The sequence below is a fragment of the Musa acuminata genome, chromosome BXJ1-11, assembly GCF_036884655.1.
Source record: "Musa acuminata AAA Group cultivar baxijiao chromosome BXJ1-11, Cavendish_Baxijiao_AAA, whole genome shotgun sequence".
NCBI lineage: Eukaryota > Viridiplantae > Streptophyta > Magnoliopsida > Zingiberales > Musaceae > Musa > Musa acuminata.
Window position 1 is genome coordinate 3,670,701 of NC_088337.1, and position 16,108 is coordinate 3,686,808.

Below are 16,108 nucleotides of genomic sequence, written 5' to 3' on the forward strand. Positions count from 1 at the left end.
ATAGATGAACGACCTTTTTATTTTGGTATGTTCACGTTTGTGTGAAGATGATCATCTAATTATTATTATTATTGCTTTGTAGACTCAAATTGCACTCAGTTTAAGTGCCGCAAGCCAACTTATGCTTATACTTCATTATTAACATTTTTTTTTGGGAAAAAAGTAAATAATTTATGAATCTACTTATCTAAAAAAAAAAAAAAAAAATCATTACATCAAATAATGTACATTCCGATTTATTACTTATGCAACAATACATTAACCAATCGGAATAACACAACAAACACTAAGCCAACTCACTTTAAACCTACAAAGATTCATACTAGATGTTTATTTGATGCTTTGATAAAGTAGATACCGAAACACACTTATTATCAAGTTCAAGGAACACACCATCAACTTTCTCTCATTAGAAGCATCTATAGCTTGAGGCTTTCTATGAGCCTCCTCCCTTCCAGTTTTGTGGACAAGTAAACTTTTATGAACTCTCCATAGCTCATCGACACATATTTTGGCTTGCACCCCTTCACGATCTCTGCAAGAGGACCAACCACTGTCGAATATTTTCTTGGTCCATGGAAGGTAGCAATCGAGAGGCGCTCTTCTTTGACGTTTATGATCGCCTGATGCTCGACGCTTTTGTACACGCCATTGCTCAATATCTATTCCAAAAATCTTTTATTTTTGTTAGAAAATATTTATATGTAAGAAGAGATTGAAAAAAAAATCAAAATAATAATTTTACATTAGTAAATATTGAGAGAATCTCGTAATCTATAAACGTAATTTATTTTTGAATTGAATTAGTGTCGCATATGATTGATATATGTTGATTCCGACTAGATCGAGTCGAGTTAATGACCTCGATGATATCACCGATGTTAGCGATGAGAGCGCCGGGGAGTGGCTTCACGGGGAACCAATTCCCCCCCTTCCTGATATGGAGTCCTTCAACGTCGTTCACCTGTAGGAGTAACGTCAAGCCGCTGCCGTCCGTGTGTGGCGAGAGGCCCAACACCTCGTCAGCTCTTGGACATGGGGGATAATAGTTGAACCTCACTGCCTGCGTTTGGTCCTGAAAGATAGAAGAGAACTCCTCCGGTGCGACCCCCAGATTCTTCGCCATCACCTCCAGCAAAGTTCCTGCCACGCTCTTCAGCTCCATGGAGTAGCAAGAGAGAGAGTCTCTGACGGCAGGAAGCAGCAGCAAAGGACGTCATATACGTACGTACGTAGATGAACCGCTGAGTAGATGATAGCACAAGAAGTTGAGATAAACCTGAAAGTGAGAGGTTGAGCGGGCCAGAGATCGATGTTCCTCGAGTGCAGTGGTCGAGTTATGAGGGACAGCATGTCCGCCCAGTCCAGCTTTTGGTCGTCAGACATGACGAAGGCTTGGCCGTAACCTTCCAAGCTGTTCGGCAACTGCGCAAATGCCTTCTTCTCTTCCAAGGGAAGCTTAAAGAATTCTACTATATCAGCCTTCATCTTCTCCATCACTTGATCGGGAACTCCGTGATTTATCAACTGTTAGTTAGCATCAACGATTGTTATGTTGCAGCTATCGATCACACGATTTCGATCCGTAGATCGACTGACCTGGAAGAAGCCCCAGTCTGCACAGGCATGGTGGAGCTTAGCAGACTCTTCCCGAGAGAAACGGCGATGGAGGAGCCTGGAGAAATCGATGACCGGAAGCTCGCTGTCGCCGTCGCTAACGACGGGATCGGCCTTGGCTTCCGGCCTGACGTATCGAGGAGGGACGTCAGCCGGGTTTGCGATGGAAGCTGCAAGAGCTTGGACGTTCGGTACGTCAATGGACGTTCCCAGACGCTGAAAGCTCGGTTTGGCCATCTCGCGAGGCAAGCGCGCGCACACACCGCTTACGAAGACTAACACCTCTCAGCTCGGCTGGTTTAGGCAGGAAGCAGCTTCGACAACATTTATAGAGAGAGAAGGTTCGCTTAGTTGTCTTGCTTCTCAGCCACTAATCTGCCCACCATTACTGTCTACCAAGAGGCTTATCTCTTTGTAGTTGACTCAGTCTTCTCAACAGTCATCGTCCTACAATTGAAGAAAACTCTAGTAGTTCACTGCGACCATTTTGTAACAGCTAACTTAATTAATATATATATATATTTTTTAAGTATCAGCTAACTTAGTAAAAATTTGATGATTCATTATAAAAATAAAAGTAAGAATTGGAGTCTTATTTTCGTAACTTATTTTTATAAAAAATTCTTATCACTAAATAAATGACTCTCTCATTTCTATTGATCCAAGTGTGTGACATCTTATCTGCGATGTTTGATACAGAAAATGTACATAGTTCCTTCCTCCCATCAAGTGTCTCCCCTAAGGAATCATATTATAATATAATTTTTTTATTAATCAATAATTATAATTAGAATCGAATCATATTCATAATATATTTTATCTAATAAAATAAAATAATATATTTTAACAATAATTACTTAGATATGTCTTTTGGTGTGACCATGGAGCTAAGGATAGGAGGACTGATCGGGACAGCAAGAGCTACTCATTCTGAGATGAAGAAGGACTTCTCCTTTACATAGCTCTGCAGTTTCTTCGAGTCATAGTCCAGTCGTTATTGATCTACACAAGCAGCAAAACATGACAGTTTGAGCAACAGATTGTAGTTATCACGACACAAATGTGTCAACGTGGAAGAACAGAGCACTTATTTGTCTGATAACATTGATTGATTTAAGAGGTACAACCATAAATAGTAGACCACGAAATGGGCGACGGTTAAAGCATCAAGAGAAGTCCACTTCACAGTTAAAATTGTTTTTTCCAGAAGTTCGTAATAATGGCACCAGAATGACATCCACCACATAGCAGACAGACAAAATTGGCCAAGCAGGACTTCATTGTGCTAGTGAACATTATCAAACTGATATTTGTGCTTCTTTGAACATATCATACTAATGCCTCACTAATTTGGCATCGCCATCAGCGGTGAACATTGATCCTACAGGTAGAGCGACAGCTGACGTCTCAATAAATGCTTCTTAGGATGATTCTCTTGAGTTTGAATTCCTCACGTCTTGCAAATCAGATATTTAAGCTTAAACTTATATTAAGATAGGTTAAGATCATGTGAATAGCCATAGCCATAGTGAAAAATAAATAGAACATCATCTGCCATAGAGGTGTAGGGATGATTTTATCTCATGGCAAGTCATCATCGATAGAATAAAAAGTAAATAGAGACTGACACCTAAGTAGGGGTCCATGTCACCGTAGTGTGTCCTACATCAATGACTGACAATAATCATCCTATCTTATCAAAATCAAAGATCAGAATGATCAAACGGTTAACATGATATAATCCTAGTCCAACCAAAAAGAAGGCCCAAGGATCAGATATAAAAAGAAACCCATCAACTCACGTTGGGGGGCGACTCTTTACACACTAATTTAGTCATACAACTTACATTGTTATTTTCTTCCCTTTGCTAACTTAAGTATCGAAGGGGCCACGCCGGACAACCCCTAAAGTTGGCTTATCATACAAGATCATCGATTGCCGGAAGACACCCAGATGACCTAGCCCCCGGGGAGGAACCTTGTAACTATAAAGATCCCAATCCACCCATCTGACCATCATGAACCAAGTCCTCATCAATAGATGACTTTTGACTGAGCAACCTATGTGATCTTATCTCACCAAGTTTATATTGTTTTAGGAGGGTATTGACTTCGATTATTGACGAAGCTCGTAACATCTTAACTATATAAGTTACTGGGCTCATCAATGTGGGAATCACAATGATGCAACTTCCGGACCCAATAATAAATCAATGGTTGATAGATGTACGACGTTTTTATTTTGGTATGTTCACGTTAGTGTGAAGATGATAATCTAATTATTATTATTATTTGCACTCTTATGCTTATACTTCATTATTAGGTTCTTTTTTTTTTTCTTTGGGAAAAAAAGTAAATAATTTATAAATTTATTTATTTAAAAAATAAAAAATATTTACATCTAATAATGTACATTCAGATTTATTACTTATGCAACGATACATTAATAAATCTGAATAACTCAACAAACACTAAGTCAATATACTTTAAATTTACGAAGATTCGATACTTATATAATATTATCCCTAAACATATTATCAAGTTCAATCAACACATTATGAACTTTCTAACATTAGAGACTTTATAGCTTGAGGCTTTCTATGAGGCTTGCTCCATGGCGTAGCAAGAGAGAGAGTCTCTGACAGCATGAAGAAGCAGCAAAGGACGTCATATACGTACGTACGTAGCTAAACCGCAGAGTAGATGACAGCACACGTAGTCGAGATAAACCTGAAAGTGAGAGGTTGAGCGGGCCAGAGATCGATGTTCCTCGACTGCAGTGGTCGAGTTACGAGGGTCAGAATGTCCGCCCAGTCCAGCTTTTGGTCGTCAGACACGACGAAGGCTTGGCCGTAACCTTCCAAGCTGTTCGGCAACTGCGCAAATGCCTTCTTCTCTTCCAAGGGAAGCTTAAAGAATTCTACTATATCAGCCTTCATCTTCTCCATCGCTTGATCGGGAACTCCGTGATTTATCAACTGTTAATTAGCATCAACGATTGTTATGTTGCAGCTATCGATCACACGATTTCGATCCATAGATCGACTGACCTGGAAGAAGCCCCAGTCTGCACAGGCATGGTGGAGCTTAGCAGACTCTTCCCGAGAGAAACGGCGATGGAGGAGCCTGGAGAAATCGATGACCGGAAGTTCGCTGTCGCCGTCGCTAACGACGGGATCAGCCTTGGCTTCCGGCCTGACGTATCGAGGAGGGACGTCAGCCGGGTTTGCGATGGAAGCTGCAAGAGCTTGGACGTTCGGTACGTCAATGGACGTTCCCAGACGCTGAAAGCTCGGTTTGGCCATCTCGCGAAGCAAGCACGCGCACACACACACCGCTTACGAAGACTAACACCTCTCAGCCCGGCTGGTTCGGGCAACATTTACAGAGAGAGAAAGCTTCGCTTAGTTGTCTTGCTTCTCAGCCACTAATCTGCCCACCATTATTGTCTACCAAGAAGCTTATCTCTTTGTAGTTGACTCAGTCTTCTCAACTGAAGAAAACTCGAGTAGTTCACTGCGACCTTTTTGTAACAGCTAACTTAGTAAAAAATTGATGATTCGTTGTAAGATCCTGAATTCGAGTTTTATTTGCGTAACTTATCTTTATAAAAAAATAAAAGAATATCATCTGTCACCCCTGAAACCTCATTGGACAAGAGAGATATTAGGTTAAATAAATTTCTTATCACTAAATAAATTACTCTCTTGTTTCTGTCAATTCAAGTGTCTGACTTCTTATCTGCTTACGACAATCTACTTTTCGATGTTACGAAAGAAATATATTTTATGAAGCATGCTACAGTCTAACGTAAATGAGATTGGACACCAATACGATCCAAGACCCTGAGCTGTTAAGTCGTGCATCAAACATTTGATGCACGATGATCTAAGAATAGTCCGCAAGCATGCTTTTCTTGCGGATAGGACAGCAATCGCACATCAGATGAATCATCATCGTGCAAGATTCTAACAAGTTCATCTTCCCTAGACACACTATGGGGTACGATGATCTAATCCTATTAGCTGTTTTAACAGTAAAATGTGGCAGCTGGGAGTAATAATAATTAAACATTCAGCTGTTCGCTTGCAACCGGAAGAAGGACATATAAGAAGAACAAAAAATAATCATACACCGCACATGGGCTGTCTCACCCATAATTCGCAGCTCGCAATGATAAGTACGTTGGAATTAAACTTGGTAAAATGTTATAAAGAGGTTCATTGTATTGGAGATTTATTATATTAAGAAGAAAAAATAGATTAAAAGTTGGAATGATAAATCAAATTAGTTATTGATTAATTCCTGAAAGGATTTCTTGAAAGAAAATGATTAATCTTGAATACAATTAATGTAATGTATCTTTGGGGACTATATAAACCCCGTATGTTGGGGCATGAAACCGACAGAGTTTTTAAATTTAGTTTTTTTTTAGAGAAATATAGAAAGCTTGTCCTACTCTTCCTTTGTTTGAGATCTCTATCCTTTCTTCCTATCAAGATCAACATTTGGTATCAGAATATATGTTATGCTATGACCTCTTTCTCAAGTACCATCCAATTCTAGATCCCCAGATTGACAAAAAAAAAAAATGATATATGATGCATCCAAATGAAGGTTCTTCCAGGCTCCCAAGATGTATCGGAGTTTGTAAAAGATGGATTTTCTGAACCAAGTCTAGCAGAAGAAGGAGCAATAAATGCAGAAGGAAGAAAACAACTCAAAGAAGGAAGGAAGAAAGAGAAAAATACTTTGTTCACGATTTACCAAGGGCTTGATGATATAATGTTCGAGATCATCGCTCTAGCAAATACTTCAAAGGAGGCTCGTGAAATACTTCAAAAAGCATTCAGTGGTGTTGATAAGGTAAAGAAACTCCGTTTACAAATTTTACGAGCTGAGTTTGAAAAATTACAAAAAGGTACTTCTGAAATTATTTCTGATTGCTTCTAAAAAATTATTTCTATTGTTCATCAAATGAGACAAAATGGTAAACAAATAAATGATCAAAAGGGTAATAGAAAAAATACTGAGATCTCTACATCCAAAATTTGATTTTATTGCTATTGCGATCGAAGAATCTAAAGAATTGGAAAAAATATCTTTAGAAGAACTTATGGGTTCCCTTCAAGTTCATGAACAAAGGATTCCAAAAAGAAGAGAAGACAAAACTATAGAGCCAATCAAGGAGAATCAAATTATCAAAGAGAAAGAGGACGAGGACAAAGAGGAAGAGGAGGCAGAAATCATACCAATCAAGAATCTCGAAACAATGAAGGTGGCGGAGAAAATTTTAGCCAAAGAGGCCGAGGTTAGTCCAAGGACATGGCCGAGGCTGTGGACGTAGCGGAAATTATAAAATGTCTTAAATACAATGCTATATTTGCAAAAAGTATGAACGTTACTCTTATGAATGTTATTATAATCCTAACAATCAAGGTGATAAGACAAATTTTGTTGAGGAATAAAAGAATGAAAATCAAGTTTTACTAATGAGTTATGATAATTTGAAAGAGGATAAATCTATGACATGATATCTAGATACAAGAGCCTTAAATCACATATGTGGCATCAAAGAGTTATTTCAGAAATGGATATAAGTTATTCTGGGAACATTACATTTGGTGATTTGTCTCAAAGACCAATAAGAGGCAAATGTCAAATTCTCCTTGAACTTAATAATGACAAAGAATTATACATTTCAGATGTATATTATGTTCCTAATATGAAAAATAATATTCTAACCTTGAGATAATTACTTGAAAAAGGTTATGATATTGAGATGAAAGATATGGCTCTTTGAATTCATGATAAGAATAAAATATTGATATCACATGTGAAAATGGCAAGGAATAAAATGTTTTCTCATTTGAGTATTTTTGATCAATCAAATTATTTTAAAGCTGATATTGAGGATATTTCTATACTTTGGCATCTTAGATATGCTCACTTAAATTTTGAGGCTTTGAAACTTCTAGAGAAGTATAATATAATGACAGGAATGCCAAAAATTGATTGCCCATCAAAATTATGTAAAGTATGTGTCTTGGGTAAACAAGAAAGAAAGCATTTCAAAGTCAGAATAACAAAAAGAGTATGACATCGACTTGATCTAGTGCACTCAGATGTTTGTGGCCCTATCAATCCAGTATCACTCGGAGGAAGTAGGTGTTTTCTTACCTTCACTGATGGTCATAGTGGAAAAACTTAGGTTTACATGTTAAAAAAAAAGAAAGAAGTTTTAGATAAATTCAAAGAGTTTAAGGATTTGGTTGAAAGACAAAGTTGTTGTAAGATTAAATATTTAAGAACAGATAGGGGTGATGAATATATATCAAATGAATTTGAAAATTTTTATAGAAATAATAAAATTTTATATCAATTCACTATGCCATACACACCTCAACAAAATGGTGTCTCAGAAAGAAAAAATAGGACTATCCTTAATCTGGTCCGATGCATGTTAAAGGAAAAAAAAATTCCTAAAGAATTTTAGGGAGATGTTGTTGCTTTTATTTGCTTAATAGGTTTCCGACAAAGCGAATTGGTAATGTTACACCAAAAGAAGCATGAAGCTTACAAAAACCAAGAGTTGAACATTTAAGGATTTTTGGAAGTGTTACATTTGCTAAGATACCAGAAGAGAAGAGAACAAAATTGTAAGATAAAAGTCAGAAATGCATTTTGTTAGGTTATATAGAGAATTCTAGTGGTTACAAACTCTACAATCCGTTCACAAATAAAGTTGTGATGTCAAGAGATGTTGAGTTTGATGAACAATAGATTTGGAATCGGAAAAGTGATGAGCATAAGAAGATGATATAATACAAGCAAGCACCGAAGCGGCTTTGTTGGAATCATCACCTAGATCAGCTAGGTCACATGATTCAAGAAGTCCAATTATAAGAAGGACAAGACTAATTCAAGAGCTATATGATGCGGCTCGAAAGATTGATACAAATAATGATGAACTTTCTTTATTTTATCTTTTTGCAGGATATGATCCATTAATCTTCGAAAAAGCTTATAGAGATGAAAAATAATAAGATATGAATGAAGAGATACATGCCATTAACAAAAATAATACATGGGAGCTTACTATACTTCTAGAAGACCACCAAACTATCGGTGTTAAGTGGATCTTCAAAACAAAAAGAAATGCAAAAGGAGAGGTGGAGAAATACAAAGCTCGTTTGGTTGCAAAGGGATACAAACAACAATATGAGATTGACTATGAAGAAGTATTTGCACCAGTTGCTTGACTAGAGATAGTAAGATTACTTATCTTTCTAGCAGCTCAAATGAAATAAAAAATTTTACAAATGGATGTCAAATCAATATTTCTTAATGGAGTTCTTGAAGAAGAGATATGTATTCAACAACCACCTGGTTTTATTATTCATGAACAAGAAAACAAAGTATACAAGTTAAAGAGAGCTCTTTATGGGCTTAAACAAGCCTCACGAGCATGGAATTCTCGAATAGATGCTTATTTTATTCAAAATAAATTTTCTAAATATTTAACATGCTCTCTATATGAAATCTAACTCTAATGGAGATATCTTGTTTGTATGATTGTACGTAGATGATTTAATATTTACACGCAATAGTAGCTCAATGATTAAAGATTTTAAGCACTCTATGAAAAAAGAGTTTGAGATGACCGACTTGGGCTTAATGACTTATTTCCTCGGTATCGAAGTTATACAAGATAATATAAGAATTTTTATCTCATAAGAAAATTATGCAAAAGGAGGTTTTAAAGAAATTTTCTATGGAAGATTGTCATCCTACAGATACACCTGTTGAATATGGCACCAAGTTGATCAAGAAAGGTGAAGGTAAATACATTAATCCAACTTATTATAAAAGTCTAGTTGGATGTTTAAGGTATTTGACATGCACTTAACTTGATATATTATTTGGAGTTGGTTTAATAAGTAGATATATGAAAGTTCCTAAGACATCTCATTTAAATATCGCTAAAAGAATTTTGTAATATATTAAAAGAATAATAGAGTATGGAATGTTCTATTCATCATCTAAATAGTTGGAGCTTATCGAATATAGTGACAGTGATTGGGCCGGAAGCTACGATGATCGGAAGAGTACAACTAGATTTGTATTTTATTTTGGTGAAGCTACATTCACTTGGTCTTCAAAAAAGCAACGAATCGTTACTCTATCAAGTTGTGAAGCAGAATATATAGCAGCTTCTTCTAGTGTTTGTCACAGGAGAAGTCAACAAAGATTTAGGTTGATAATAAATTAGCTATTGTCTTAGCCAAGAATCTAGTCTACTATAAAAGATCGAAGCATACTGACACAAGATTTTATTTCATAAGAGATTAGATCAAAAATAAAGAAATGAAGCTACATCATATCAAGACAAGTGAACAAATGACCGATATACTTATAAAACCTCTCAAATTTAAAATATTTCAACAACTTCGAAAGAAACTTGGCATATTAGATAGAACAAGTTTAAGAGGGGAGAATGTTGGAATTAAACTTGTTCAATTGTTATAAAGAGGCTTATTACATCAAGAGGGAGATTCATTACATCAAGAAAAAAAATAAATTAAAAGTATGTGGAATGATAAGTCAAATTGGTTATTAATTCTTGAAAGAATTTCTTGAAAGAGAATGATTCATCTTAAATATAATTAATATAATATATCTTTGGGACTATATAAATCCCAGATGTTGGGTCATGAAACAGATAGAGTTTCTGAATTTATAAAGAGTTTTTGTTAAGAGAAATATAAAAGATTAAAGCTTGTCCTACTTTTCCTCTATTTGATATCTCTATCCCTTCTACTTATTAAGATCAACGAAGTAAACGTTCATCTGTTTATACTGCAAATCGACTGTCTCATTTGAAAAGATGAGAAGGGGAAGGGAAGGAGAAGGCAAAAAGGATGACTGATGTCAGATCAGGACACAGTTATTTAGATGTCTCTTTTAGAGATCAAGAAGGACTGATCCGGTCAGCAAGAGCTCCTCTTTCTGAGATCAAGAAGGATTTCTCCTTCACATAGCTCTGCAGTTTCTTCGAGTCATAGTCCAGTCGTTATTTATCTACACAAGCTGTAAAACATGATAGTTTCAGCAACAGATTATAGTTATCACGACACAAATGTGTCGGTGGTGGATATGGACTAACAGAGCACATATCTGTCTGATAACATTGATTGATTTAAGAGGTATAACCATAAGTATACCTCACAATTCAGTTGAGCTAAAGCAAGCTCACAGAGGCAGGCTTATTTACAAAACTGTGTTAAAGCATAGAGAGAAGTCCACTCCACAAAGTAATCAGTTAAAAGTGTTTTTTTTCTAGAAGTTCCTAATAATGGCACCAGAATGACATCCCCCACGTAGCAGACAGACGACATTAGCCGAGCAGGACTTCATTATGCTAGTGAACATCATCAAACTGATATTTGTGAGGGCCTCTCCTCTCTTTCTCAAATATATTTATAATTGATGAATTGAATGAATTATTATGGAGATAATAATTTATTAAGTTAGAAGGAGTTCTGAGTCATAAGAGATTCTAATGGGTACAACTCACGCCAGCTCAATATTGGACTAGAGGGTCACACACAAATGGTGGACAACGCAACAACTAAATTATTGAATATGAGATATCGAATAAACTCATATTTTAATGGATCCGTTGGGTGAGACCCAATAGATCCTGGAGCTTATAGTGGTTATTGGATGGGGATCCAATACCCATTAAACTAGTGGTTATTAGATGAGTATCCAATATCAATTAAAAAGGATCCATTAGGGTTTTCATGAAGAGGGCTCTTTATTAATAGGAGTGGGACTAAAATGGTCATAGGCTAGACCCCTAAAGCTATTGACTTCCTTCTCATTTCCTCCCTTCTCTCCCTTGCTATGAGCTCCCTCCTTGGCATGAGAGGATAGCAAGAGGGTTGACCCCTTCTTGCTTGGCGTTGTTGCAGGTTGGTGTACTGTCATGAGGAGAGGACCCATAGCAATGAGGTACGTTGCCACTACCATCCACTATGTGGATCATCGCTAGAGAGGAGTTTGTGAGTGCTTTCTCATATGATGGACTAGATTTGAATTCTTAGGCGATGTATGAGCTCCCCTAAGTGAGAACATTTCATCTTCTTAGTGCGGTTTTGTGATTTCAAGTTTTACACTCTTGATCATCACTTGACGATCTGATGCTCCTTATTCAGGAAACGATTATTGATTTATTTTTTTTGCTACACATGTAATGCTCGCATGAGGTTTTCCAACACATTTCCCTCTTGCATATAAAGTGTTTGTTAAATTACCTATAAAGCTGCCCTCTTTACGAGATATTAGGATTTATCCGTTGCTTATTTATGAACTAATCAACTTGCTCTTTTTATAAGTCCTAAGGGACCTTAGTGAGTTTACACATAGGTTGACCCTTTGCAGGTGTATATCCCAAGAGTACTTCATAACTTAGGTAATACCAACTAAGTCAAAAAATTAGCACAAGGGTGCTTCACGACTTAAGTAACTCTAACTAAGTCTCTGACTTTACCGCAAGGGTACCTCATGATTTAGGTAATTTCAACTATGTTCATGACAATGTGATATCAGAGTTAGCAAGCAATTTAAATAAATAGTAAAGAAGTTTCATAATCTCATCATGGCAAAGCATCGTAGTAAATCGAGCAAGATGGGGTAAGCCAAACCATTGCCCTAACCGAGAAGTTGACTATTCTCCATGATAAGAGGAGGCACAATTCGGAGTACCAATCAAGAAAAGAAGCCATAAAGAGAGACTCATAGTGGTGGAAACCCACCTTGACGTTCTTGAAACAAGTCTGGAGGAACTCTAGTAAGCCCAACAAAAGCTTCTTGTGGTAGAGAACTTACAAAAAGAAGCTGAATCTCGAATCAAAAAGGTTGAGTCCATGATCGATCGATTGATGGAAGATACCAAAGACTTTGTGAATATTTGTACGAAGTTGCATAACTCAAGTTCAGAATGACATTGCACACAAGTGCTCTTAATGTTGGAGGGAGCAATACCCGCATTGTGTTACCACAAAATTTGAGAGCACTTGAGCTGTATTGCTATGGGGGTGCTAGGGATGTTAAAGAGCTTGAGAATTTTCTGTTTGATATGAAACAATATTTCTAATTTATAAGGCTTGCTTCTGAAGATACCAAAGTTTCGATAGCAACTATGCCCGATATCTATTTATTTATTTATATTCTACGTTACAATATTGTTATCAAAGTTACAGTTCTTATCGTTTGATTTTAATTCAACAGTTAAAATTAGTTTGAAAATTAGTTTATTTATTTCTTATCATTTGTAATTGAAGATTACGATTGAAGTCATATAAACAGTCTCAGTCCCTTTTATAGTTGAAGGTGACACTTATGCAAGTGTTCCTTAGCAACTACAAAAGAAAATGATCATAAAATACTATTTTTATATATTGTATCAACTAGATCCATCATTTCCCTACTTCCTTTTCTATTTTATCATGGATAATTATGACGATTACATGTATAAGAGAAGTTTTAGTATTTTATTTTTATTAAAAAAATAATTAAAGAATAAAAATAACGAATATAAAATAAATAATAAATCCCATTATATCAATGGCCTTAAAAATAGATAGATGGAAGTGATGGTGCAATGGTACAAATCTATGCTTTAAATATATTCTACTAAGATGAGTCTTTTTTTCTTTGAAGTTGTAATGCAGAATTTTGAAAGTGACACATCTTTTACCATCAAACATTTACATCATATTTTATTTCATGTCTGTTGGTGAGATTAACATGTCATGATTTATGATTACGAGATACTACCATCTCACACAAGGGAAGCCTTTGAGAGAAGAACTCAAGAGAACAAGCTTGCACGAAACCAAGGCTACGATGATAGTAGGAGATCTTAACCATATAAATTATTTTAGGAGGGTATCGACTTCGACTGTTGACTGAAGCTCATAAGACCTTAACCATATAAATTATTGGGCTCATCAATGTGGGAATCACAACGATGTAACTTTCTGATCCAATAATAAATCAATGGTTGATAGATGAACAACCTTTTTATTTTGATATGCTCACGTTAGTGTGAAGATGATCATCTTCTCCATTACTGGGCTCAAATTGCACTCAGTTTAAGTGCCGCAAGCCAACTTATGCTTATACTTCATTATTAGCTTTTTGTTTTTGGGGAAAAAAAGTAAATAATTTATGAATCTACTTATTAAAAAATAAAAAAATCATTACATCAAATAGTTTACATTCAGATTTATTACTTATGCAACTATACATTAACAAATCCGAATAACTCAACAAACACTAAGTCAATACACTTTAAACATACAAAGATTCGATGCTTATATAACATTATCCCAAAACATACTTATTATCAAGTTCAAGCAACACACTATGAACTTTCTAACATTAGAGACTTCTATAGCTTGAGGCTTTCCATGAGGCTCCTCCCTTCCAGTTTTGCGGAGAAGTAAGTTTTCATGAACTCTTTGTAACTCATCAACACATACTTCGGCTTGCACCCCTTCACGATCTCTGCAAGAGGACCAACCATCGAATCTTCTCTTGGCCCATGGAAGGTAGCGATCGAGTGACGCTCTTTCTTGGCATTTATTATAGCCCGATGCTCGACGCTTTTGTACACGCCGTTGCTCAATATCTATTCCAAAAGTCTTTTGTTTTTGTTAGATAATATTTATAGAAGAGATTGAAAAATAAAATAAAATAATAATTTTACATTAATAAATATTGAGAGAATCTCGTAATCTATAAACATAATTTATTTTTGAATTGAATTAGTATCGGACATGATTGATATATGTTGATTCTGATTAATTTGAGTCGAGTTAATGACCTCGATGATATCACCGATGTTAGCGATGAGAGCGCCGGGGAGTGGCTTCACCGGGAACCAATCCCCCCCCTTCCTGATTTCGAGTCCTTCAACGTCGTTCACCTGTAGGAGCAACGTCAAGCCGCTGCCGTCCGTGTGTGGCGAGAGGCCCAACACCTCGTCAGCTCTTGGACATGGGGGATAATAGTTGATCCTCACTCCCTGCGGTTGGTCCTGAAATATAGTAGAGAACTCCTCCGGTGCGACCCCCAGATTCTTCGCCATCACCTCCAGCAAAGTTCCTGCCACGCCCTTCAGCTCCATGGAGTAGCAAGAGAGAGAGTCTCTGACGGCATGAAGCGGCAGCAAAGGACGTCATGTACGTAATAAGTACGTAGCTGAACCGCTGAGTAGATGACAGCACAAGAAGTCGAGATAAACCTGAAAGTGAGAGGTTGAGCTGGCCAGAGATCGATGTTCCTCGACTGGAGTGGTCGAGTTATGAGGTACAGCATGTCCGCCCAGTCCAGCTCTTGGTCGTCAGACACGACGAAGGCTTGGCCGTAACCTTCCAAGCTGTTCGGCAACTGCGCAAATGCCTTCTTCTGTTCCAAGGGAAGCTCAAAGAATTCTACTATATCAGCCTTCATCTTCTCCATCGCTTGATCGGGAACTCCGTGATTTATCAACTGTTAATTAGCATCAACGATTGTTATGTTGCAGCTATCGATCACACGATTTCGATCCGTAGATCGACTGACCTGGAAGAAGCCCCAGTCTGCACAGGCATGGTGGAGCTTAGCAGACTCTTCCCGAGAGAAACGGCGATGGAGGAGCCTGGAGAAATCGATGACCGGAAGCTCGCTGTCGCCGTCGCTAACGACGGGATCAGCCTTGGCTTCCGGCCTGACGTATCGAGGAGGGACGTCAGCCGGGTTTGCGATGGAAGCTGCAAGAGCTTGGACGTTCGGTACGTCAATGGACGTTCCCAGACGCTGAAAGCTCGGGGTCGCCATCTCGCGAAGCAAGCAAGCGCGCACACACCGCTTACGAAGACTAACACCTCTCAGCTCGGCTGGTTTGGGCAGGTAGCAGCTTCGACAACATTTATAGAGAGAGAAGCTTCGCCACCATTACTGTCTAGCAATAAGCTTACCAAGAAGCTTATCTTTTGGTACTTGACTCAGTCTTCTCAACAGTCATCGTCCTACCATTGAAGAAAACTCTAGTAGTTCACTGCGACCTTTTTGTAACAGCTAACTTAGTAAACATTTTTCTTTTGAACGTATTAGCTAACTTAGTAAAAATTTGATGATTCATTCATTGTAAGATCCTGAATTCGAGTTTTATTTTCGTAACTTATCTTTATAATATATATATATATATATATATATATATATATATCATCTGTCACCCCATAAATCTCATTCGACAAGAGAGATATTAGGTTAAATAAAATTCTTATCATTAAATAAATTACCCTCCCATTTCTATCAATTCAAGTGTCTGACTTCTTATCAGCGACGCTTGCCACAGAAAATGCAGCTAGTTATTGATAAGCATTCCGTGTTATGATAGAAATATATTTTATCTCACCATATGAATGGATGATCTTCG

At 37.0% G+C, this 16,108-nt stretch overlaps 3 protein-coding genes across 5 annotated transcripts; all 3 read right to left on the reverse strand.

Moving 5' to 3' along the window:
- Nucleotides 1–277: 277 nt before the first annotated feature.
- LOC135596905 (2-oxoglutarate-dependent dioxygenase 11-like) lies at nt 278–1,932 on the reverse strand. The gene is made up of 4 exons (XM_065089166.1): nt 1,600–1,932; nt 1,280–1,527; nt 863–1,187; nt 278–662 (listed from the first exon to the last, which is right to left on the reverse strand). The coding sequence occupies exons 1-4, from the start codon at nt 1,852–1,854 to the stop codon at nt 420–422; spliced, it is 1,071 nt and encodes a 356-aa protein (XP_064945238.1). The 5' UTR covers nt 1,855–1,932; the 3' UTR covers nt 278–419.
- A 650-nt stretch (nt 1,933–2,582) lies between these two features.
- On the reverse strand, nt 2,583–5,051 carry LOC135596908 (S-norcoclaurine synthase 1-like). Of its 3 annotated transcripts, none has more exons than XM_065089171.1 (3): nt 4,668–5,050; nt 4,348–4,595; nt 2,583–2,619 (listed from the first exon to the last, which is right to left on the reverse strand). In XM_065089171.1, exons 1-3 carry the CDS (start codon nt 4,920–4,922, stop codon nt 2,598–2,600), a joined length of 525 nt encoding a protein of 174 aa, XP_064945243.1. In that variant the 5' UTR covers nt 4,923–5,050; the 3' UTR covers nt 2,583–2,597. The 3 variants fall into 3 exon arrangements, with proteins under 3 accessions (XP_064945243.1, XP_064945242.1, XP_064945241.1); XM_065089170.1 differs by lacking the exon at nt 2,583–2,619 and adding an exon at nt 4,090–4,255 and having other exon boundaries at nt 4,668–5,051; XM_065089169.1 differs by lacking the exon at nt 2,583–2,619 and having other exon boundaries at nt 4,090–4,595.
- An 8,825-nt stretch (nt 5,052–13,876) lies between these two features.
- Nucleotides 13,877–15,580, reverse strand: LOC135596907 (2-oxoglutarate-dependent dioxygenase 11-like). The gene is made up of 4 exons (XM_065089168.1): nt 15,253–15,580; nt 14,933–15,180; nt 14,513–14,837; nt 13,877–14,317 (listed from the first exon to the last, which is right to left on the reverse strand). Exons 1-4 carry the CDS (start codon nt 15,505–15,507, stop codon nt 14,078–14,080), a joined length of 1,068 nt encoding a protein of 355 aa, XP_064945240.1. The 5' UTR covers nt 15,508–15,580; the 3' UTR covers nt 13,877–14,077.
- Between the last annotated feature and the right edge of the window lie 528 nt (nt 15,581–16,108).

Excerpts from the sequence above, each read along its gene's own strand:
- LOC135596905 (XM_065089166.1), bottom strand. The coding sequence starts at position 1,854 with ATGGCCAAACCGAGCTTTCAGCGTCTGGGAACGTCCATTGACGTACCG. Across the intron at positions 1,528-1,599 it reads CAGACTGGGGCTTCTTCCAG|TTGATAAATCACGGAGTTCC; the intron begins GTCAGTCGATCT and ends GCTAACTAACAG. Across the intron at positions 1,188-1,279 it reads GCTCAACCTCTCACTTTCAG|AGACTCTCTCTCTTGCTACT; the intron begins GTTTATCTCAAC and ends TCCTGCCGTCAG.
- LOC135596907 (XM_065089168.1), bottom strand. The coding sequence starts at position 15,507 with ATGGCGACCCCGAGCTTTCAGCGTCTGGGAACGTCCATTGACGTACCG. Across the intron at positions 15,181-15,252 it reads CAGACTGGGGCTTCTTCCAG|TTGATAAATCACGGAGTTCC; the intron begins GTCAGTCGATCT and ends GCTAATTAACAG. Across the intron at positions 14,318-14,512 it reads ACATCGGTGATATCATCGAG|ATATTGAGCAACGGCGTGTA; the intron begins GTCATTAACTCG and ends CTTTTGGAATAG.
- LOC135596908 (XM_065089169.1), bottom strand. The coding sequence starts at position 4,922 with ATGGCCAAACCGAGCTTTCAGCGTCTGGGAACGTCCATTGACGTACCG. Across the intron at positions 4,596-4,667 it reads CAGACTGGGGCTTCTTCCAG|TTGATAAATCACGGAGTTCC; the intron begins GTCAGTCGATCT and ends GCTAATTAACAG.